The sequence below is a fragment of the Asterias amurensis genome, chromosome 8, assembly GCF_032118995.1.
Source record: "Asterias amurensis chromosome 8, ASM3211899v1".
Taxonomy (NCBI): Eukaryota; Metazoa; Echinodermata; class Asteroidea; order Forcipulatida; family Asteriidae; genus Asterias; species Asterias amurensis.
This window is the reverse complement of record NC_092655.1, coordinates 20,327,175-20,345,724: the sequence shown is the minus strand read 5'-3', so window position 1 is coordinate 20,345,724 and position 18,550 is coordinate 20,327,175. Positions and strand designations below refer to the sequence as shown.

General features: G+C 36.3%; 1 protein-coding gene across 4 annotated transcripts in view; it reads right to left on the bottom strand.

The window, feature by feature from the left end:
* LOC139940538 (disintegrin and metalloproteinase domain-containing protein 12-like) overlaps positions 1 to 18,550 on the bottom strand; it is a 65,721-nt gene that overhangs the window by 43,344 nt on the left and 3,827 nt on the right. For 3 of the 4 annotated variants that reach the window (XM_071936837.1, XM_071936838.1, XM_071936839.1), the window contains exons 2-3: positions 15,137 to 15,252; positions 2,424 to 2,500 (exon numbers count right to left, since the gene is read on the bottom strand). In XM_071936837.1, the coding sequence (XP_071792938.1) occupies positions 2,424 to 2,500; positions 15,137 to 15,252 (193 nt within the window). The remainder of the gene's footprint in view (positions 1 to 2,423; positions 2,501 to 15,136; positions 15,253 to 18,550) is intronic. The other variant, XM_071936840.1, reaches the window with a different exon arrangement.

The following is an 18,550-nucleotide window of genomic DNA, read 5'->3' as shown; positions in this document are numbered from 1 at the left end:
CCACATGCATTTTATAAAAATGACGGTTACAAACGCTTTTCAAAGACCAATCCAAGGCAACGTGTTCCTTTACTGTCAGATTCCCCCTACTCAAGGAGTTAGTCTTAAGAATACCATTGTCCCCATAATGACAATACCACAATAAACCAATCGAATTTGACATTAAGTCACAGTTCAAACTGAAATTTCCCCCGGACACATTCAGAAACCGTTTGACTTTAACATGACCTCTGAGACTTCTGTCAGCTAAGTTCAAGTATGAATCATTTGTCAAAAGAAGTCAAAAGAAGGAAGTCTTTTAAGTTTGTTTACATTATCATGGTGTATACATGGGGTTGGTCTATTTTAAAACTTGACAAGTAGTTCAGGTTCCGCTGTGCAGGGTTATCAACCAAATGTTTAACCTGGCATTCTGGACTCAAAATGTTGAAGTTACGCCAATGCATGCTGACCTGACGATTACACAATAAACCCTAGAAAAGGGGAGATTTTGAGCGTTAATTCCAGTGTCCCATTTCTCAACAGAGTGCAGGGTTCTAAACACATTTTTCATGCTTGGACATTTTGAAAATCACATCGGTGTAAGATTTTTTATTATTTTTTTATTTATTTTAATAACTCGATGGACCACGGGACTCCCCAAGTTATCATATCGAGAAGTTCAAGAGTCAATGGATAGTTTCTCCTTTGCTGTAAAAAGCTGTGAGTGTGAAACTTCTAAATATTTTGTGTGTATAAATTTGAATAGACCTTTAATGCACATGACGTCATTTCAGTACGGCGATCTCGCCTTGAGGTCAAAAGGAGGTTGTTCATTGGCCAATCTATGTGCGTTTTGATTGTTTCGTCACCGTTTGACCTCAAAGATGGCGGCTGGATGACGTCAATGCATATGGTCTATATTGAGCATTTTGCACTGCATGCTATGCCAGTTTATTTAGTTGGGTACATCCCTACATGTTTGCACACCAACCCAAACAAATTATTCCCACAGATGTAGTTCAGTATCTCCTCAGAACAGACAGAGAAACAGTACCCTCTCAGTTTCCCTATGGTATGGCGATGACCAAGCCAATTCCTCCAACAGAAAAGCCGCTGTGCACGAAACCTCATGAATTCAAGGTGAATGATTGAGTACACATTCACTGCAAGGTTGAGGTCGATTGCAAACAAGTGATTTTCAAGATGTCGACCCTCACCACCAACAACAAACAACAATACAAACCCTAGTGTTAATGGTCAACGCGGTAAAATAGTCAACAATCCAGACTGATGTGTGAATGGGTTAGTTCCTCCATGGTTGGAGCATGGTTAGAGCATAGAGAAAGGACAGTCTTAAATGGTTAGAGTGCGACTCTTCATCATCAAAGGTCAAATTCAGTTTTGTGACGCACTCATTTCCCAATAAAGACTCATTTGTGTGAATCTTTTTCTTTCTTTTTTCAATTGCAATAAGTTTTTTCTTATTATAAAATCAATTCAGAAAAGATAATCAAACTTTGGCATGTTTCTCTTCTTGACGGACTGTTTTGTACCATAGAAGATGATTTGAACTGTGATAGAAGACGATTTCATTTGATAATTTCCCTTTTCATTGTTCTACGTTTTGCGTAGAGGCTCCTGCATTATGTGCATAAAAATGACTGTATCGTAATATTATTAATATTATTGTTAATCATAGACATAGTCCTCATGAAATTAGGGCAATTATTTCAAGTCTCTAAAAACCTCACATTAGAATGGTGTAAAGTACAATCTAAATACTCTTTAGGAGTAAATTTTGAAGCATGATGCCATAATAGATCTCATTAATAAACGGGTCTGCACATTCTCCACAGAAATTTCTCAATATAATGAAGTTCAACAACATTTTGTTGGAAATCAAAGAGATTTCGGAATGAATACAAAAAATGAAAAAGTTCACAGATTTACAAATTACTTACAGGGTTTACAGAAGGTAATGGTAAAAGACTTCACTTGAAATATTATTCCATGAAATACTTTACTTTTTGAGAAAACATTAAAACAATTATAAATTCTCTACAACGAGAATTATGGATTATAGTAAACACATGTCATGAAACGGCGAAACGTGCGGAAACAAGGGTGGGTTTTCCCGTTATTTTTTCCCGACTCCGATGACCGATTGAGTCTAAATTTTCACAGGTTTGTTGTTTTATACAGAAGTTGTGATACACGAAGTGTGGGCCTTTGGACAATACTGTTTACCGAAAGTGTCCAATGGCTTTAAAGTACATGTACATACATTTGTTTTTATCAAAGTGAAATACAGTGACAATTTCAGTTGAAGAGGCAAAATCACTTTAATGTGAACGAATGAAAGTGAAACAGAGGTTATTTTATTTTGCTGAAAAAGACCGGAAAACCTTTATACAAAAGATTTATTCTTGATTTATACTTACACATTTAAATTAAGGTCTACAATTATTTCCTCCCCATCAACTTCAAGAACAAATGTTGCTTCGTTAAGATGACCATTCTGTAGAAGAAGAAAAAAAAGAACCAAAAACAAGTTTTAAAAAAACATAATACCTCATACATTTCATAAGCATCTTGCAAATATAATTCATAAACAAAAGTTTCAGAGTTGCTTTAAGCAGAACAAAGTTTCCAAAATTGTTTCTGGTAAACAAGTATAAGCAGGATACCACTTAAATAGTTTTCTCAAAAAGTAAAGTATTTCATGGAATAATATTTAAAGTGAAGTCTTTTACCATTACCTTCTGTAAACCCTGGAAGTAATTTGTAAATCTGTGAATTTTTTTTTTTTTTTTTTTTTTTACTTCATATGTGCCCCCTTACAGGAATTTTTATCTAAGCTCAAAAACCATTTTGATGTATAGACTGGCTTTTTAAAGTTCATGTTTTGCTCGTTTGCCTTTTTTTGTTCCTTGTTTTTGTTTCATGTTCTATGCTTTTTAGTTATTTTTATAACTGTTCAAATTTTTCCACCCCCTGCAGTTTTGCTCTTAGATAGAGTTACTTGCCTGTTTACAATGTCATTTCATTTGTGTCCCTTCATCAGAATTTTGTTGTATTGCTCTTAAACCTTTTTGATGTATAGACTTGCTTTTTTTACGTATATCATTTTAGGTGTGTTTTTCTGTGTATGTCTTTGTTTGTTTGCCTTTTTAAATTGTTTAGTGATTTGTATTATCTTCTGTGCTTTTTTATATGCCCCCTCTTGCCTTAATGCATTTTTAGGGTTTTAGGAGACATACGCCTTTTGGCGACAGTTATTTTTTACTTTTATGCTCTCCTGGGCACCCCACTGTTGTTTTACTTTGTTTTCTTAAATATTTTTAATGTATGTATATATGTGCTTGTAAATGTGATTGCCCGAATAAATATTATTAATATTATTATTATTAATACTACATATTATTAAATATTATTATTTTGTACATGTGACCGAATCAGAGCCCAATATCATAAAGCATGTAAGCACAAACCTTGCTAAGCACAGAAAGGTATTGCTTAACAGAAATGGGTCACAAGCCAAAATAAGTTAACATTGTGGTCAATGATGCCCCACTCAATGTTTGCAAAGGAGTCAGTCAAGCAGTATTTTCTGCTTCACTTCACAGCTTTATGAAATTACTTATAAAACCTAGTTCCAGTAAGCATATTTTATGTGCTTAGCTCCTTTTTGTGCATTTATAAGCAGCTCTATGAAAAATCGCCCTGATTATTCCAACATGAAAATTGAAAACTATTGTGTTTCTTTTCTCAACCAAGGATGCCTTTAAAAGTTTGTGGTATAATAAGAACAGATTCATCATTCAGAAAATGATGGACAAATAAGGCGTTGTTTCGATACCAGAACAGACAAACTCATTGTCTAAACTCCGGAGGGTATTTCCTGTCCACTAGGATTCCTGATTGATGGTAGTCATTAAAAAGGTCCGCTGGAGTTTAGAGAGTGTGGTCATACTGGCATTTCAAGGACTAAAAAAAAAATCATTTCTTCTAAGAGAAATGGCAAGTTTTTTGGAAGATTGCGGACAACACAAACTTCTGATGATGTAGTGCAGACGTTTTAGTCAAGGATTCTAAAACTAAAAAGAACACTCAGAATTGTGTATTGGTGACAGAACTTGCCCATGTTGAAAAAAATGCTATAACGACAGTTCTTGGAAACACATTTGCATGACACAAATCGGGCTTGTATTTGCAGTTTGTCCCAAGATGAAAAATATGAAAAGCAAAATATTTGAGAATAGAGATTTTGTTTTTTTTCACAGGTTTGTTATTTCTGATTTGATATAGCCTATTGACCCCCTGCACAGACGTCACTGGCAGCGACTGTGCCACGCTCACCATTTTAGTGGTCAATAGGTTTACGTGTAAACGCTGCGTCGCCTAAAATGCGCAACTCACTAAATATTGCACAGTGACATTGACCACCAAAATGGCGCATCCAAGAATATTCTGATGATGACGTCAGGTGAATTGGGTCAATGGTTGATAAAAAAAACGCATGACACTGTTACTATTTTGTCAGCTCTACAATTTCTGAAAATGGATTCCTCTTATCATGCTCCATGCTCTTATTACGTCTCTGAACTCCACCTTAAAGGAACATTACAGATTTGGTTTTACTACAAAACATTTGCTGGCAGTGTAAGCACTTAATGTGATCCGTCACATACATAAACTGACAAACCTGGAGAAGTTTGAGAGCGATCAGCCTACTAAGTCACAAGAAAATAGTGAAAAACAGATTACCGGTACATATTTTGCAAGACATCGATGAAAAAAAAAAGATGAAGAATAAAACGCTCACTGAGCGATTAACTCCAAACGCGAAACTAGACAAGTTATTTCTCATAAAATATGACATTTCAGACAGAAATATTTCATGGGATGCTTTCTACTATCATCATCATTAGGCCGTGTAAGTTTGATGTAAATCTGTGATCTTCACGATTTAGTTTTTTACCAATTCTGTAACATTCCTTTAATCATCAAATGTGGGTTGAGGTTACCAAACATTGGCAAACCGTAAGCATTGTTTCTGGTTTGTCCTGTCTGCCATTCCACCAGGGATTGGCGAGAGTTGGTGGGTTGGTCAGAGATAAGGAGAACAACCTCAGGAAGATTTAGGCATGACTCATATTATTAGAGGAAATACAACACGCCATAATGTACCATAATCACATCTGTAGAAAATGTACAACATATTATGCATGGAAATTGATAAAACAGTCTTGTAATATATGTGTTAGTACAGCTAAAACTGTTCTGCCATCTTGTTGCTTCTATTACGAATTTGTTGTGTCATGTATTATGTTCATCTGTCCTTTTTGTCTGTTTGTCTGTCTGTCTGTCTGTCTGTCTAGTTGTCTCGTTTTCTTGTCTGTCTGGCTGTTTTTTTACAAGCTTATGCTTACCAAAACGGCCCCATACTCTTATTTATTCATGTTCAATCTTACTTTAAAAAAAGTTTTGCTTTACTCCGTAATACATGTAACTGTTGTTATTCTTTTATGAGAGTATGGAAATAAATGTATTCTTGAATTGAATTGAAGTATGGCATACTTCAAACCATGCACACATAATACAGTAGGCCCAATACGCTCATACAGCAGGGATGTTTGGCGACTGTGAAAATTCCTGAAAAATACTTTCAGGTCCTGGGTTCCCAATTATTCTAGACCCAGAACCTTCTGGATATTATAATGCAAGAGGGTTACAGACTTAATACAAAACTACAAGTTAGGACAAAAATAAAGTGGACTTCAAAATGTCTCCCCCTCCCCCCCCCCCCTTAAGTTTTCAAACTGTCGATCAGTATCAGCATAGAGGCTTTCTCTATGCTATCAGGCCAGGGTTCAAAAGAAGAAAACAGCGGAAGAAGAGTCAAAACCCTTTCTTTTCTAATTTACTAGGCAGGTCAACAAATATTTCTTTTCACAATGAATAAGAGGTATCATGTTTTCTACCCATGCACAAACTAGCATGTCGGAAATACACATGGGGTATTTAAAACAAAGATAATTACCAAGTAAAAAAAATCCCTTATTTCAATTATCAGCATCCAAATTTCAGAAATAACCCACAGTTTTGAAAAAACCTAAGGAGAACCCTGGGTATTGTGGTAAAAACCAAAAGAGACATTTTCTAAGTTCGCAAAATGGTTTGAGCCCACGAGACACGATCATTCACACAATCCAAACACGTATAGCAGAGATCTCCTAAGAGAAACCCCTGATGAGTACACTCTGACTGTCTTAAAAAAAACACTATCTTCAAGTACACCAATGATTCACGAGTGTGCCTTTCCCTCCCAAAGTCCATCATTACAAAACTGTGAAATAATCATAGCTGATCGTCACGATACAGTTAAGCAGACACGCCTCACTGAGTACACAGCATGCATTATTTACCACATACGCCATCAATGAACACCAAGCCATCGTCTCGGTCGAGGTTTACATTTACAACAACCGCCCGGAAGAAATGAAAAGGGACATGGAGCATATGGTGATGAATCGACTATATAAAGCAAAATCAAAACCTACAGCATGATCATGTGATCAAAATCAATTTACATGAAAGGATCCCTGATTGTGAAAATCAAAGTGATGGGGAAAATATAAAGCAACTATGGTAAAGCAACTATGGTAAAGCAACTATGGTAAAGCAACTATGGTAAAGCAACTATGGTAAAAAACTATGGTAAAGCAACTATGGTAAAGCAACTATGGTAAAGCAACTATGGTAAAGCAACTATGGTAAAGCAACTATGGTAAAGCAACTATGGTAAAGCAACTATGGTAAAGCAACTATGGTAAAGCAACTATGGTAAAGCAACTATGGTAAAGCAACTATGGTAAAGCAACTATGGTAAAGCAACTATGGTAAAGCAACTATGGTAAAGCAACTATGGTAAAGCAACTATGGTAAAGCAACTATGGTAAAGCAACTATGGTTAAGCAACTATGGTTTAGAGTGACACTATTGTAACACTCTCTCCCCATCCTCTCTCCCTCTCCCTTTTTCGTAGTTGATGGTTCTATAAAAAAAAAAAAAAAAAAAAAAAAAACTGGTGTTGCAAAATAGTGGACCCTAAGATTCTGTTACAAGCAGCCCTGTGAAATGGGGCACAGGACCAATTTTCATAAATATTGCTTAGCAACTTTCTGCTAGCAGAAAACCAGTCACAAATTTAACATGTGTGACACGGTAGTTTGGCTGGTAACCCAATTTTGGTACGCAAAATTTTGTTTGTTCTGAGGTGGTTTTTTGTTTCACTAGGCAGATCTATGAAATTGGGCCAAGATCTGTTATTTTTCCATCAGTCTTAAATATTTTAAATATAGAGCAAGCCTGCCCGAACCCCTCTCCCTCTTCATCATCCAACCGAAAACGTGGGACGAGAAAAACTCCCCAGAGTTTGTAGTCCTAGTGTGACATTTGTTTTAAGCTTCTCTGTCAGCAGCAGGCAATCTACTGGCGGGTGACCGAGAAAATAGAGGGGGGGGGGGACATGTTGGTTTGCATAATGAACCAGCAAAGCAGTGTGCCACTAAAATCAAACTAGACTGTGTTTTTCATACATTTTTTAAAAGGGAACAAAAAGGCAAAAACAGCATGCAGATACGTATGCATGATTGCAGCAAATATACAAAAATATGTAAATAATTATTATTGTTATTTTCTTATTTATCATCAAGAAACACATTTCACGGTAGGTTTTTTTTTTAAACCAAGATCAAGATAAAACACAAAATAGAAAACATAGGGCCTCCTATCAATTCAGCATCCCAAATTTAGGTCCGAATGCCACCCTTGAAAATTCCTGGGGAGAACCCTGAGTAGTAGAGCTTAGAAACATCCGTATTTAGCGCTCTATAAATGTTGTAATTACTATTACTATTAGTACTCGTACATTGGGACATAACAATTCTCGTACTCTCTAAAAACTCAAGAGTTGAATCCAACACTTGCATGAGTTCGGTGAGTGACTTCACTTTGAAAGTGTTGAATCCAGCATTTTATATTATGTTAAATCCAACATTTTATTCGGTCAACAATTTAAGTTCCAGTTTTACGTTTAAAAAGCTGATCCAACAATTCAAAGGAATTTTTTTTGTTTTAATGTTGAAATAACACTTAAATTGTCGAACTAACACTTTTTGCGTTGGATACAATTTTTTAAATGCTAGATTTAACAAACATAACGCTGGATCCAACACTTTCAAAGTGTAGTCACTCACCAAACTCATGCAAGTGTTGGATTCAACTCTGTAGTTTTTAGAGTGTAGTAGTGTCCCTTTTCTTGGATTTAATTGCATTCAATAAACACATACTTATTTTACGGAAGACTTGGATAAAGCATGACAAGAGGGTCACAGTTCTCTCAAAACCCTCTGGTAAAAGTTCAAAGTCTCTCTCCAAGTCCGAGAGTCCTTCATTAACCTCCATTGACCCTCTCAGAATGGGGTTGTCGTTTCTGGGTTGCCAGGTCTAGGCAAGGACACAGGATGTGCTGACGAAACCAACCAAACCCAAAACTTGGTAGAACATCTCTGAGGTTCAGAAACCTGTTACAAGGGCCCTCTCTGAGGGTTTCTCTTTTTTCTAATTTGATGAACAATTTGATGAACTCCACAACAGAGTCATTTGTACAGCACATCCTCAACCCTCGACGACCCTTGGCAAAGGGTGTCCTGAACCTGGGTCAGGAAGCCACAGAGGTTCAGAGAGATTTTCTGGAGGCCAGAGGGTCAAGTGATCAGGGTCTAGAGTGATTGTTCAACCCACGATGACCCTCTCCACCAAGAGGGACATCCTTTCTGGTTCAGAGTGGTATCAAGTGACCGAGAACCAGGGCCCAATTTCATAAAGCTGTCAAGCAGAAAATACTGCTTGACAAACTTCTTTGCTTGAAGCAAAAATCAAGTGGGGCAACAGTCACAACAATGTTAACTTAATGTAATTTTGGCTTGTACATACGTGTATGTAACCTGTTTCAGTTATAAGCACTACTTTTCTTTGCTTAGATGTAGCAAGTGTTTTTTGCTTACCGTCCAGGCTTTACGAAATTGGGCTCAAAGAACCCTGAGAGAAGTCCCATCAGAAGTTTTTAAAAACCTTGTTAGAATCAGAGAGAAAGGACCACGGATGTAGAAGGCTGACGACACAGCCCTTCCTGCTCTGCACTGAAGTGTGTCAATGCTCGGGTGCAGTGCCCTACAAACCAGTGCCAACTTCCAGGAAATACACATCACGTACATGTACTGTGACAATTCCACATCCTTGTTGGTTGATAAAGGAGAAGATAAGGAGATTATGGAATTTAGTATCAGGATAGTCAAAATTGACTTTATCCCAGAGTTTAGTAGAGGAATTACCAGCGTTTTAAGATTTTTTATGTAAGACGCTACTCCAGTAGCTTTTTCCCTCGTACTGCATCTCTTTGGAACTCCTTGCCTGGTGCATGTTTCCCTTCATCCTATGATCTTCCAACTTTTAAGAGGAATATCAATTCCTACCTTCAGCGCCACTGAGTTACTACATTTCTATGTTTTCTTCCTTGTAGCCCTTTCCTAGAGTGGCTTTAAGCCTTGTTTGGGGAACTTGCATATAAAAAAGATTATAACATAATATTCCATCAAGATCATAGCGCATTTGAAAGTAGAGTCTTAAGAACTTTATAATGTAGATAGAGTATAAACAGATTCCCAAATGGCAGTAGGGAGATGGTTCCAAATCATTGGGCCAGCTACAATTAAAGCTTTTTGACCTAGAACTTTGTTTCCTTGGGGAACATTCAAGGAATGCACATTACCTTAGGGAAGTACATTGGCAATTACTCCAACAATTAATGACCATAAAAACTTCCTAGGTAGAAGCACTGGACACCTATTGACGATATAGGAAAGGTTTTCGGTAACACTACTTGTTCTTGATAGTGTAGGGTTTAAAGGATTTGGGTACTTTTTCAAAATGTCCATAGATTTACATTAAACTTACAGGGTTTGAAGATAATGATAGTGGAAAGCTTCCCTTCAAATATTACTTACATGAGACCTCAGCACATAATATTTTCAGGGAAGCTTTCTACTATCATTATCTTCAAACTGTGTAAGTTTAGTGTAAATCTGTGGACACTGTGTTTTTTTGTCATATAAAAAGTACATACACCCTTTAATAGACATTCAGACTATTTTAATCACACTTTATCTGATTTTTCCAAAGGCCAAACAAACGGTGATTAGCCTAAAAGTAGGAAGAATATCATGCCTGGTTTAAACTTTGGAGGTACCCGTTTTGTTGTTGTTTTGATTCTGGTCTTGTCATAATAATTTTGGTCCAGGCCCTACTGTCTTGTGGATTTTTCTCTAAACAATATTGAGTCCTGTCATCATGGACTAAACCTCTGTTTAAAGTTTGATCAATGTTCACATGTACAGTCCAGTATGATGACTTTCACCATCATTCATCAAATTCCAATAGACCATCATGGGGAATCCAGAATTTCAGAATTTTCTTGTCAAAAAATGACTCTCCAAGAAATTTTGAAGGCTGTACAAATCATCTATAATAGCTAAGCTTGCCATCGCAAATTTTTAAAGTCCATTACAAAGTTCTGTTCACTATTAGAACAATAAAGATATGATTTCATACAATCAGCATTGTGCTGACAAACATTTAAACTTAGTACTACATTCTGGTTCAATTAGTTTGTGATCAACGATTGTCTGAAATGCGTTGCCCTTTTCACACAAAAATATTTGCAAAGAAATTATTACACATAGCATTTTTTTTTTTTTAACTATGCAAAAAGTAGTAAATGGCAGAGTCTTCCTTCCTTGATGATGAAATGGTATGATGTAGACCCTTCAGGTTGGAAAGCAGAACAGATATTTACATTTTCTCTCTTATCATGCTTATCCGGTAGCATTAAGATTTTCTGAAGGAATTGCCACTATTATAAAATGGAAATAGCCAATAGACCCTTCCCATGAAATATGTAAATTGCACATAGCGCGTGCCCACTAACGTTTTGGTTGGCGAATTGAGGGAACATCGCGCTGTTTTGTTCACGGGTAATGGGTGCGTCACCCAGACACGATTGCGCGTCTGCTTAGTGCACAACTCTAAGGCGTTTGCCAACCAACAGGGTCTGTACGCATGCGTGAATGTAATTAGCATATTTCATGGGAAGGGTCCTTTGCTCCATCTAAGATGAAGCTCCAGGCTCAACTACATTTAACTAGGTTATGTTGTGTTGTTTTTTTGTGTAGTCTGTATTTCAATACAAGGCAAAACAAACACTACTATTACGCCCCTAATACCATGGAGGTAAAAATGCTAATAATAATGATTTACTGTTTATTTTGTAGTGTACGTGTAACGTAGGCTATACACTTCACAGGCAATCTGAACCTTTAGGTTTTAGGGGAAAAAAAATGTTTCCTCCCCAGTCTAGTTTTGTCTTTAGACTTTACTTAGTGTTTCTCTTTTTGTCTGTGTAATTTTATTGAATTTGTGGAGAGAAAAAAAATCATAATAAACTTTACAAACATAATTTTGTTTTTTAGGTAGATCTAATAAAAATTAACTGTCCACATGTTTTTTTTATAGTTCTTGAAAGAAGATGCTTTCAAATCATTAAATTCATTAAAAAAAAAGAGATGCAAGCCTACTAAAATAGTAAGAATGATGTACCATCTCTTTAATTTAGACTGCATCATAAATAGCAAATGTGCAATCCCTCACATTTTTTATGAGCCAGGAAAAACCCCAGATGTTTATCAACTTGACGGAGGCCTCGCCAGTTAATAAAATAAAAAAAAAACATGTTCTATAAATGGACTCCTGATAGACTTGGTAGAATCACGGACTGAATGTAAAAGACATTCAAATGGACGAGGATGGAACACTTTCTTGAGGTGTCAGAACAGCCCTGGGGCTCTGGGGTCAGACAGAGTCACATCCTTGTGATATAAACATTGAAGGGGAGTTGAAGAGGTTTAAAGGCCCTGGACAGTATCGGTAATTACTCAAAATAATTGCTAGCGAATGTTTTTACTTGGTAACAAGCAATTGAGAGCTGTTTTAAAACATAGTGGGAAACTGCTCCCTATGTTCTGAAGTAACATAGTTTTTAAACAAATGGCAATTTCGCACTCAAATATTAAAAAGACTTCAGGCTTGAAGCCTTTTAATTATGCATCTGAAAGCACACAGGTATTTGCAGTAATGGTATCCTTTCTTTCATATTCTCTTGCAACTTTGATTACCAATTGAGTCAAAGCTTTAAATATTTCACAGGTTTGTTATTTTATTCATGTTAGGATACATTAAAGTGAGAATACTGGTCTTTGAGAATAATCAAAAGTGTCCAGTGCCTTAAAAGGCAGGAGGATGCCTTTGGTTTTTGGAACCATTGGATTCTGTGTTGACATTAGGGGCCTACAATAAAACTAGCCTGAAAATTTCATTTCAACATAAGAGGTAGAAAGAATAACTCCTAATTTAAGAATACATACACTCTAGAGTGAAAAAGCACTCTTTGAAGAGCCATTTGAGAGACAACTCTTTTTCAAGTGGTCTTCCACTCTTTTAGATTGAAGTTTGCATCTTTCTTTTAGTGATTTTTCACTCTGTCCTGGAGTGAAACCCCTTTAAAGTGATTTTAAATTGAGTGATTTTTCACTCTGTCCTGGAGTGAAACTCCTTTAAAAGAGTGAAATAACCATCACTCTTTTTAAAGAGCCATATGAGGGACAACTCGAAATGTAAAGAGTGGTGTTACTCACTCTAGAGAGTTATCTGACAAGTGTGACTGCAGTAACGCTTCTCAGTTTCAAATTTGGGACATAAAAACTGATAAATCTTTACAACCACATAGCTTCGAGGTGAAATGTTTCTCAAGATGCATTCTATCAAACACTGCTGTAAATGTAGGCTCCTAACCAAAGGTTTTTCCACCATAAATTTTAAGAGTGATTACCAAACCTATACCTTCTCTTTAAAGGCAGTGGACACTATTGGTAATTGTCAAAGACTAGCCTTCACAGTTGGTGTATCTCAACATATATGCATAAAATAACAGACCTGTGAAAATTTGAGCTCAATCGGTCATCGAACTTGCGAGATAATAATGAAAGAAAAAACACCCTTGTACATGTTGTAACACGAAGTTGTGTGCGTTTAGATGGTTCATTTCGAGACCTCAAGTTCTAAATCTGAGGTCTCGAAATCAAATTCCTGGAAAATTACTTCTTTCTCGAAAACTATGACACTTCAGAGGGAGTTGTTTCGCACAAAGTTTTATACCATCAACATCTCCCCGTTACTCGTCACCAAGTAAGGTTTTATGCTAAATGATTATTTTGAGTTATTACCAATAGTGTCGACTGCCTTTAAAAGACAAAACACAATAACGAAGCAGTCAGGAGCTGTCACCTGAAACCACAGAGGAAGGAAATGCAGTTGAAACCAAGGTTCCTGTCAAATATCTGAAGAGATTGAAAGTATTCACCATGGTGATGATGCCACTTCAAGTTATGGCCTACTTCAAGTGCCTGTGTAAAAGCATTCAATCAGTGGACACAAGGTTTTTCCAATGGAGTTCACTCTAATTCTCCTTCGATAAATTTATATATTTTTTTCAAAGTAATGCTGATATCAGTGTTGTAGCCACCGGTGGGCGGTCCTGGGCGGGCCTGCCCAGGACTCACAATTTTTGCCCGGCACTCTTGAGAAAAAAACATTATGTCGCCCAGCACAGATTTCAAATATTGTCTGTTTTGCATTGATATGAGACACAGCTAATGATGAGGAGAATCAAATGTCACAGAGAAAGAACACATTCAAAAGGCCATACAACTTTCTCTTGGTAGCATAACATAATTTTGCTGATCCCCTTGCCATCGATAGACTTCCAAAATTTGATTTATTGCCCACCACAAAAATTGGTCTAGCTACACCTTGGCTGACATATATGGCAAAATTTTCAAAAAGATAATACAGGTGAAAGTCACATGTATGTGAAAGTTTCAGTTTAATATAGTGTCTACGTGCTGATAAAATGGCAAAAAAAAGGGTCGAATCCATCCACTTTTAGTAATAGCGGGGTATGTATTTGTTCAGATGATCCCCTCACATGAAATTCAGCAAAGATCACGACTTGAAATTTTCGCTCAAGTGGGTCTTTAATGTTTCAACAAGTCTGCCACCTTTTCACTAGTCTATATTTGTAGTGCTTTTCTGCACCAAAAATGCCAGCAAGAACCCTTAGAGAGAATTCACCTGGTACTCAAGTGTTTTAACTGGCGATTGGCCAACAGACTACTGTTTAACAAGCTTTCGCATGGCTTCATAAAACACACATTAACTAATATCCCTTGTTTTATGGGGAGGGGTCAAAGGGTCATTATTGTTCAAACGTTCCCTGAACACCTTTTTTTCTGCACGTGACAATGTTCAGTTGATGTGGATAATGTTAGCGCACAAGGGTTCGAGGTTAATGTATGTAACATTAATCCTTTTACACTATTGTATGCTAATCCTGGTGATTTTAACATTGCTATTTTTTTATTAGGTCTGGATCTTAGTTACAAATAACAAGAGTCCTAGGTTATTTAACAAGGACCAGTTGCTTTTAACTGGAACTTGATACTCTGTAATTTCAATGATGTTATTTAAAATGGCCTGTGTAAAAAGGCCAGAGTGAGACAACTGAAAATCTCTTTCCACTGGCATGTAAACTAAAAAAATAAAAATCTATTTTTGTTTCAATTTTGTTTTATTGACCCGAAGTTTAAGTTAACCTTCGATTATTCAAATTTAAGGAAAAGTCACATCAAGTTAACCTTCGATTATTTAAATTAAAGGAAAAGTCACATCAAGTTAACCTTCGATTATTTAAATTTAAGGAAAAGTCACATCAAGTTAACCTTTGATTATTTAAATTTAAGGAAAAGTCACATCAAGTAGGCTTACATGTAAGTAGACACATTTGAACCAACCAACAAATTTATTTCTAAAAATTCAGTTGTTTAAAAAAAAACAACAACAACAACAACAACAACAACAACAACAACAACAACAACAACAAATCTAAGAAAGTGTCACTGATGGTAATGAATGAATGTACCTCAGTTTTGGTATGGGTTTCACGGCGTTGTCTCCCGTCCAGCCGGTACGGCTCTGTGATATCATAATTTCTTAATTTCCCAAGTTGCTTTGCTCTTCCTGCTGAATGGCCCCATTCTGAAAGATAAGAGGACAGGAAATAGAGATATTACCCACTCCGATAATGACAATAAAAAGGGCAGAGCAGGATATTGAATATATTCCAATGATGCATTTCTCCAAAGGTTGAGTTAAGAATCGATGCTTTTTTTTCTTATGAAGGGTCTCTGGACAACAGAAATGTACGGCGTCTGACGCTTCGTAAAAGGCCAACACTTCATTCGTTCATTTCTTGAACACACTAGACCTTCAGAAATCGATGATATTGCGTTACAAGTACTTACTATATTTTGTTCGTACTTAGACCCTAAACTAAAACTTAAAAGCCAGTGCTTAAATTTTGGGTAAAAAACAAAAGACTGTGGGGATCGTATTGGTACTCAAAATTTTTACTTGGACAAGAACATTTTTTACAAGATCGCAAGCAAAAATTGCAACAACAAAAAAGCATATTAAAGGGATGCCTAGTTGGTTTTCAAGAATGATTGATTGTTTTTAATTAAGTACAATACATACTGTAAAATGCATGATACAGTTAAAGGGTCTATGTAACTTTTGTCGGACAAAAAACACAATGTCCACAGATTTACACTAATCTTACACAGTTTGAAGATAATGATAGTAGAAAGCTTTCCTGAAAATATTACGTGCTGAGGTGTTGTAGTTTTTGGGAAATGAGTATAACAAAGTCATGAAAATAATTTTCGTCTCATGAGACAAAAATTATTGTAATAATTTACAAACGTATTTTCATGACATTTTTTTACTCATTTCTCAAAAACTACAGCACCTCAGTAAGTAATATTTGAAGGGAAGCTTTCCACTACCATTATCTTCAAACCCTGTAAGTTTTTAAATATAAATCTATGGACATTTTGAAAAAGTACCCAAATCCTTTAAACTAACCATGAAAATTTAGTTTCAAAAGGTAGTTGCCTTTTTTGAAACATTGCAGAAAATCCGTAATTGCACTTCTCAATCTGAAGAATGTATGTGTTCTCAGATTCAAATTTTGGGTGATAAAAACCACATGCCTGTGATTTTTTCACAGAACTCGGGAAAGTACTGAGTAGGTCTATAGTGCAGTAAAACCCAAATTATATTTTTTATCCCAGATGCAAATTTAAGATTTAGGCCTACAGCTTTGAGATTGGTTTATTTTCAGGGATTTTTTTTTACAGAATCAGAGGGAGAGTTGGCAACTGAGTGTGTGTGGGTTTGTATCCACATTCAAACCGGGGACCTATTATAACAAAAGGGACAATGGGTCCACGGTTGCTATCACAAAGGAAATCATTGTGGTCCACGGTTGCTATCACAAAGAGTTGAACAAAGGAGGGTCCACGATTGCAAGTGTTTACACACTTGTGTGTGTGCATGTCGATTCTACCTACAATATTGGTAATAACCATTCTCACCTTCGATAATATTCTGGTGAGCAATATTTTATCAGTTTACATTTAGGTTAGTATGCCTGATGATTCTCCAAAAAGACTGTCCATTTTTACCAAAGTGCAAAGTATTCTTTGTTGTTACGATATCCCTTTTTTTGAACTGGTAAAATCCAAAACACACCTACGAATATTTAACTACAATACTAACAAATTCCCACCCGACATTCCACGCCTTTTATTTAGACATGACGTCATAACCTTGAAATCAATATTGCTTTCAGTCATAGCAAATAATATGAAAAAAATAATTCACTATGAATATTGACTGTTGCAAAACGTTCACAATGCAAGAGCACAATACACTCACACTGAACACGGCAATCTAACATAAAACATGCAAAAATTACGAGACAAAATCAGTGTTGCAGTTGAGTATCCAGCACTGGCGAGCACTTGGGTGTTGAGTGGCCGAGTACTTCTCAGGTTCGAGTACTTGGGACATTGAGTACGAGTGTGTCTGAGTATTCGGATATCCGAGAACAAATTCTAACAACCCAGTTTTTTACAAAGTTTTTGGATCTCTAAATGCAATAGTACGTAGGCCTACAATTGTCATGACTGTTCTAAATAAAACAAATACTGCAAAATGAGATAATTATTATAAAAACAGTAATTCTGTTTTGTCTTTTTTAAATAATTGTTATCAGGTGAGGTTTCTGTATCTACTTGCCAGGTAGAGTTTGTTCTTTAGAGAACTGTCTTTCTATATTTCTACTACCAGATTGTCGGGAGACTTCTCAGTTCTGAAAAGAACTGTCAGCTGCTTTTTTACTACTACATTTGGAACCGAGAGGAAGGTATAGAAAGATGGCTAGGACTACTACTTTAGCTAATAGGATCGTAATGAGTTGCACTACGAAGGAGTCAGTTCTTGAATTGGTCTCAACGCTCCGACTAGCTTGCTCTAGTCATCGTCAGGAGAAGCTTTTCTTCTCATTTTAATTCGGGTCTTGTAAAACATGATTCTAATCCAGTACACATTTTGAGCTGCACTGTACAAACCCTGCAATCTTGTGAAGTTTCCTGCTTCAGTTGATCCCTGCACAAGTCAACTACTCGGATACTTTTGTCACTCAAAACCCATTAGATTGAAAAGTCTACTTACAGAGGTATTTTGAGCTGCATGGATTTATATGAAAGAGTACACACAACAACTTTGCCCCTTTGGAGTTAGAAGCAAACAAATAACTGTATTGTATGAAAAAGCTTGCCCAAGCCTGCATGAAGTTAGTACAAGTTATATACAGTCCTTGCTCTATCATGGGGCACTACGTGATCAAAGTGTCTTCCTGGAAATGTGGGATGGGTTTGTCATCTAATGACTTGCTGTATTGATTCATGTATTCTCTCTGTACAGTGAGATACACTGATGGACACTGCAGTCCACTTTGCCAAGTATGTGTACAGTAAACAAATGAGTACGTGTACATGAATGACCAGCATGTATTCTTTTATCAAATTTTCATACTAGGAGTTGAAGTACATTTAAAAGGTATTGATCACACAGGTGTACAATGTGTCTTATTGTTTTGGGGTGTTGTAAGTTTTAAGTGTGTCAAAATTTACAGTGAGTAAATTAAAAATCTATTATGGCTCAAATATTTTGGGTAATTCCACAAGAACACAGGGGCTCAGAAACTTTACTGGAACCAAAACCATTGTTTACATGACAAGAATAACAACTGTTCAGAGTCACAGAGGAGGCCAGCAATCTGCTTTGTCTTAAATGCATATACTTTTTTTTTTAATTAATTAGCAATTGATGACGTCAACTAAACAAAGAGAGAGATATACATGTAAACCTTTGGCAACAACAGTTCAAAAAGTAACCGATGGCAATATAGCTGTTGAATAAAAGGCCT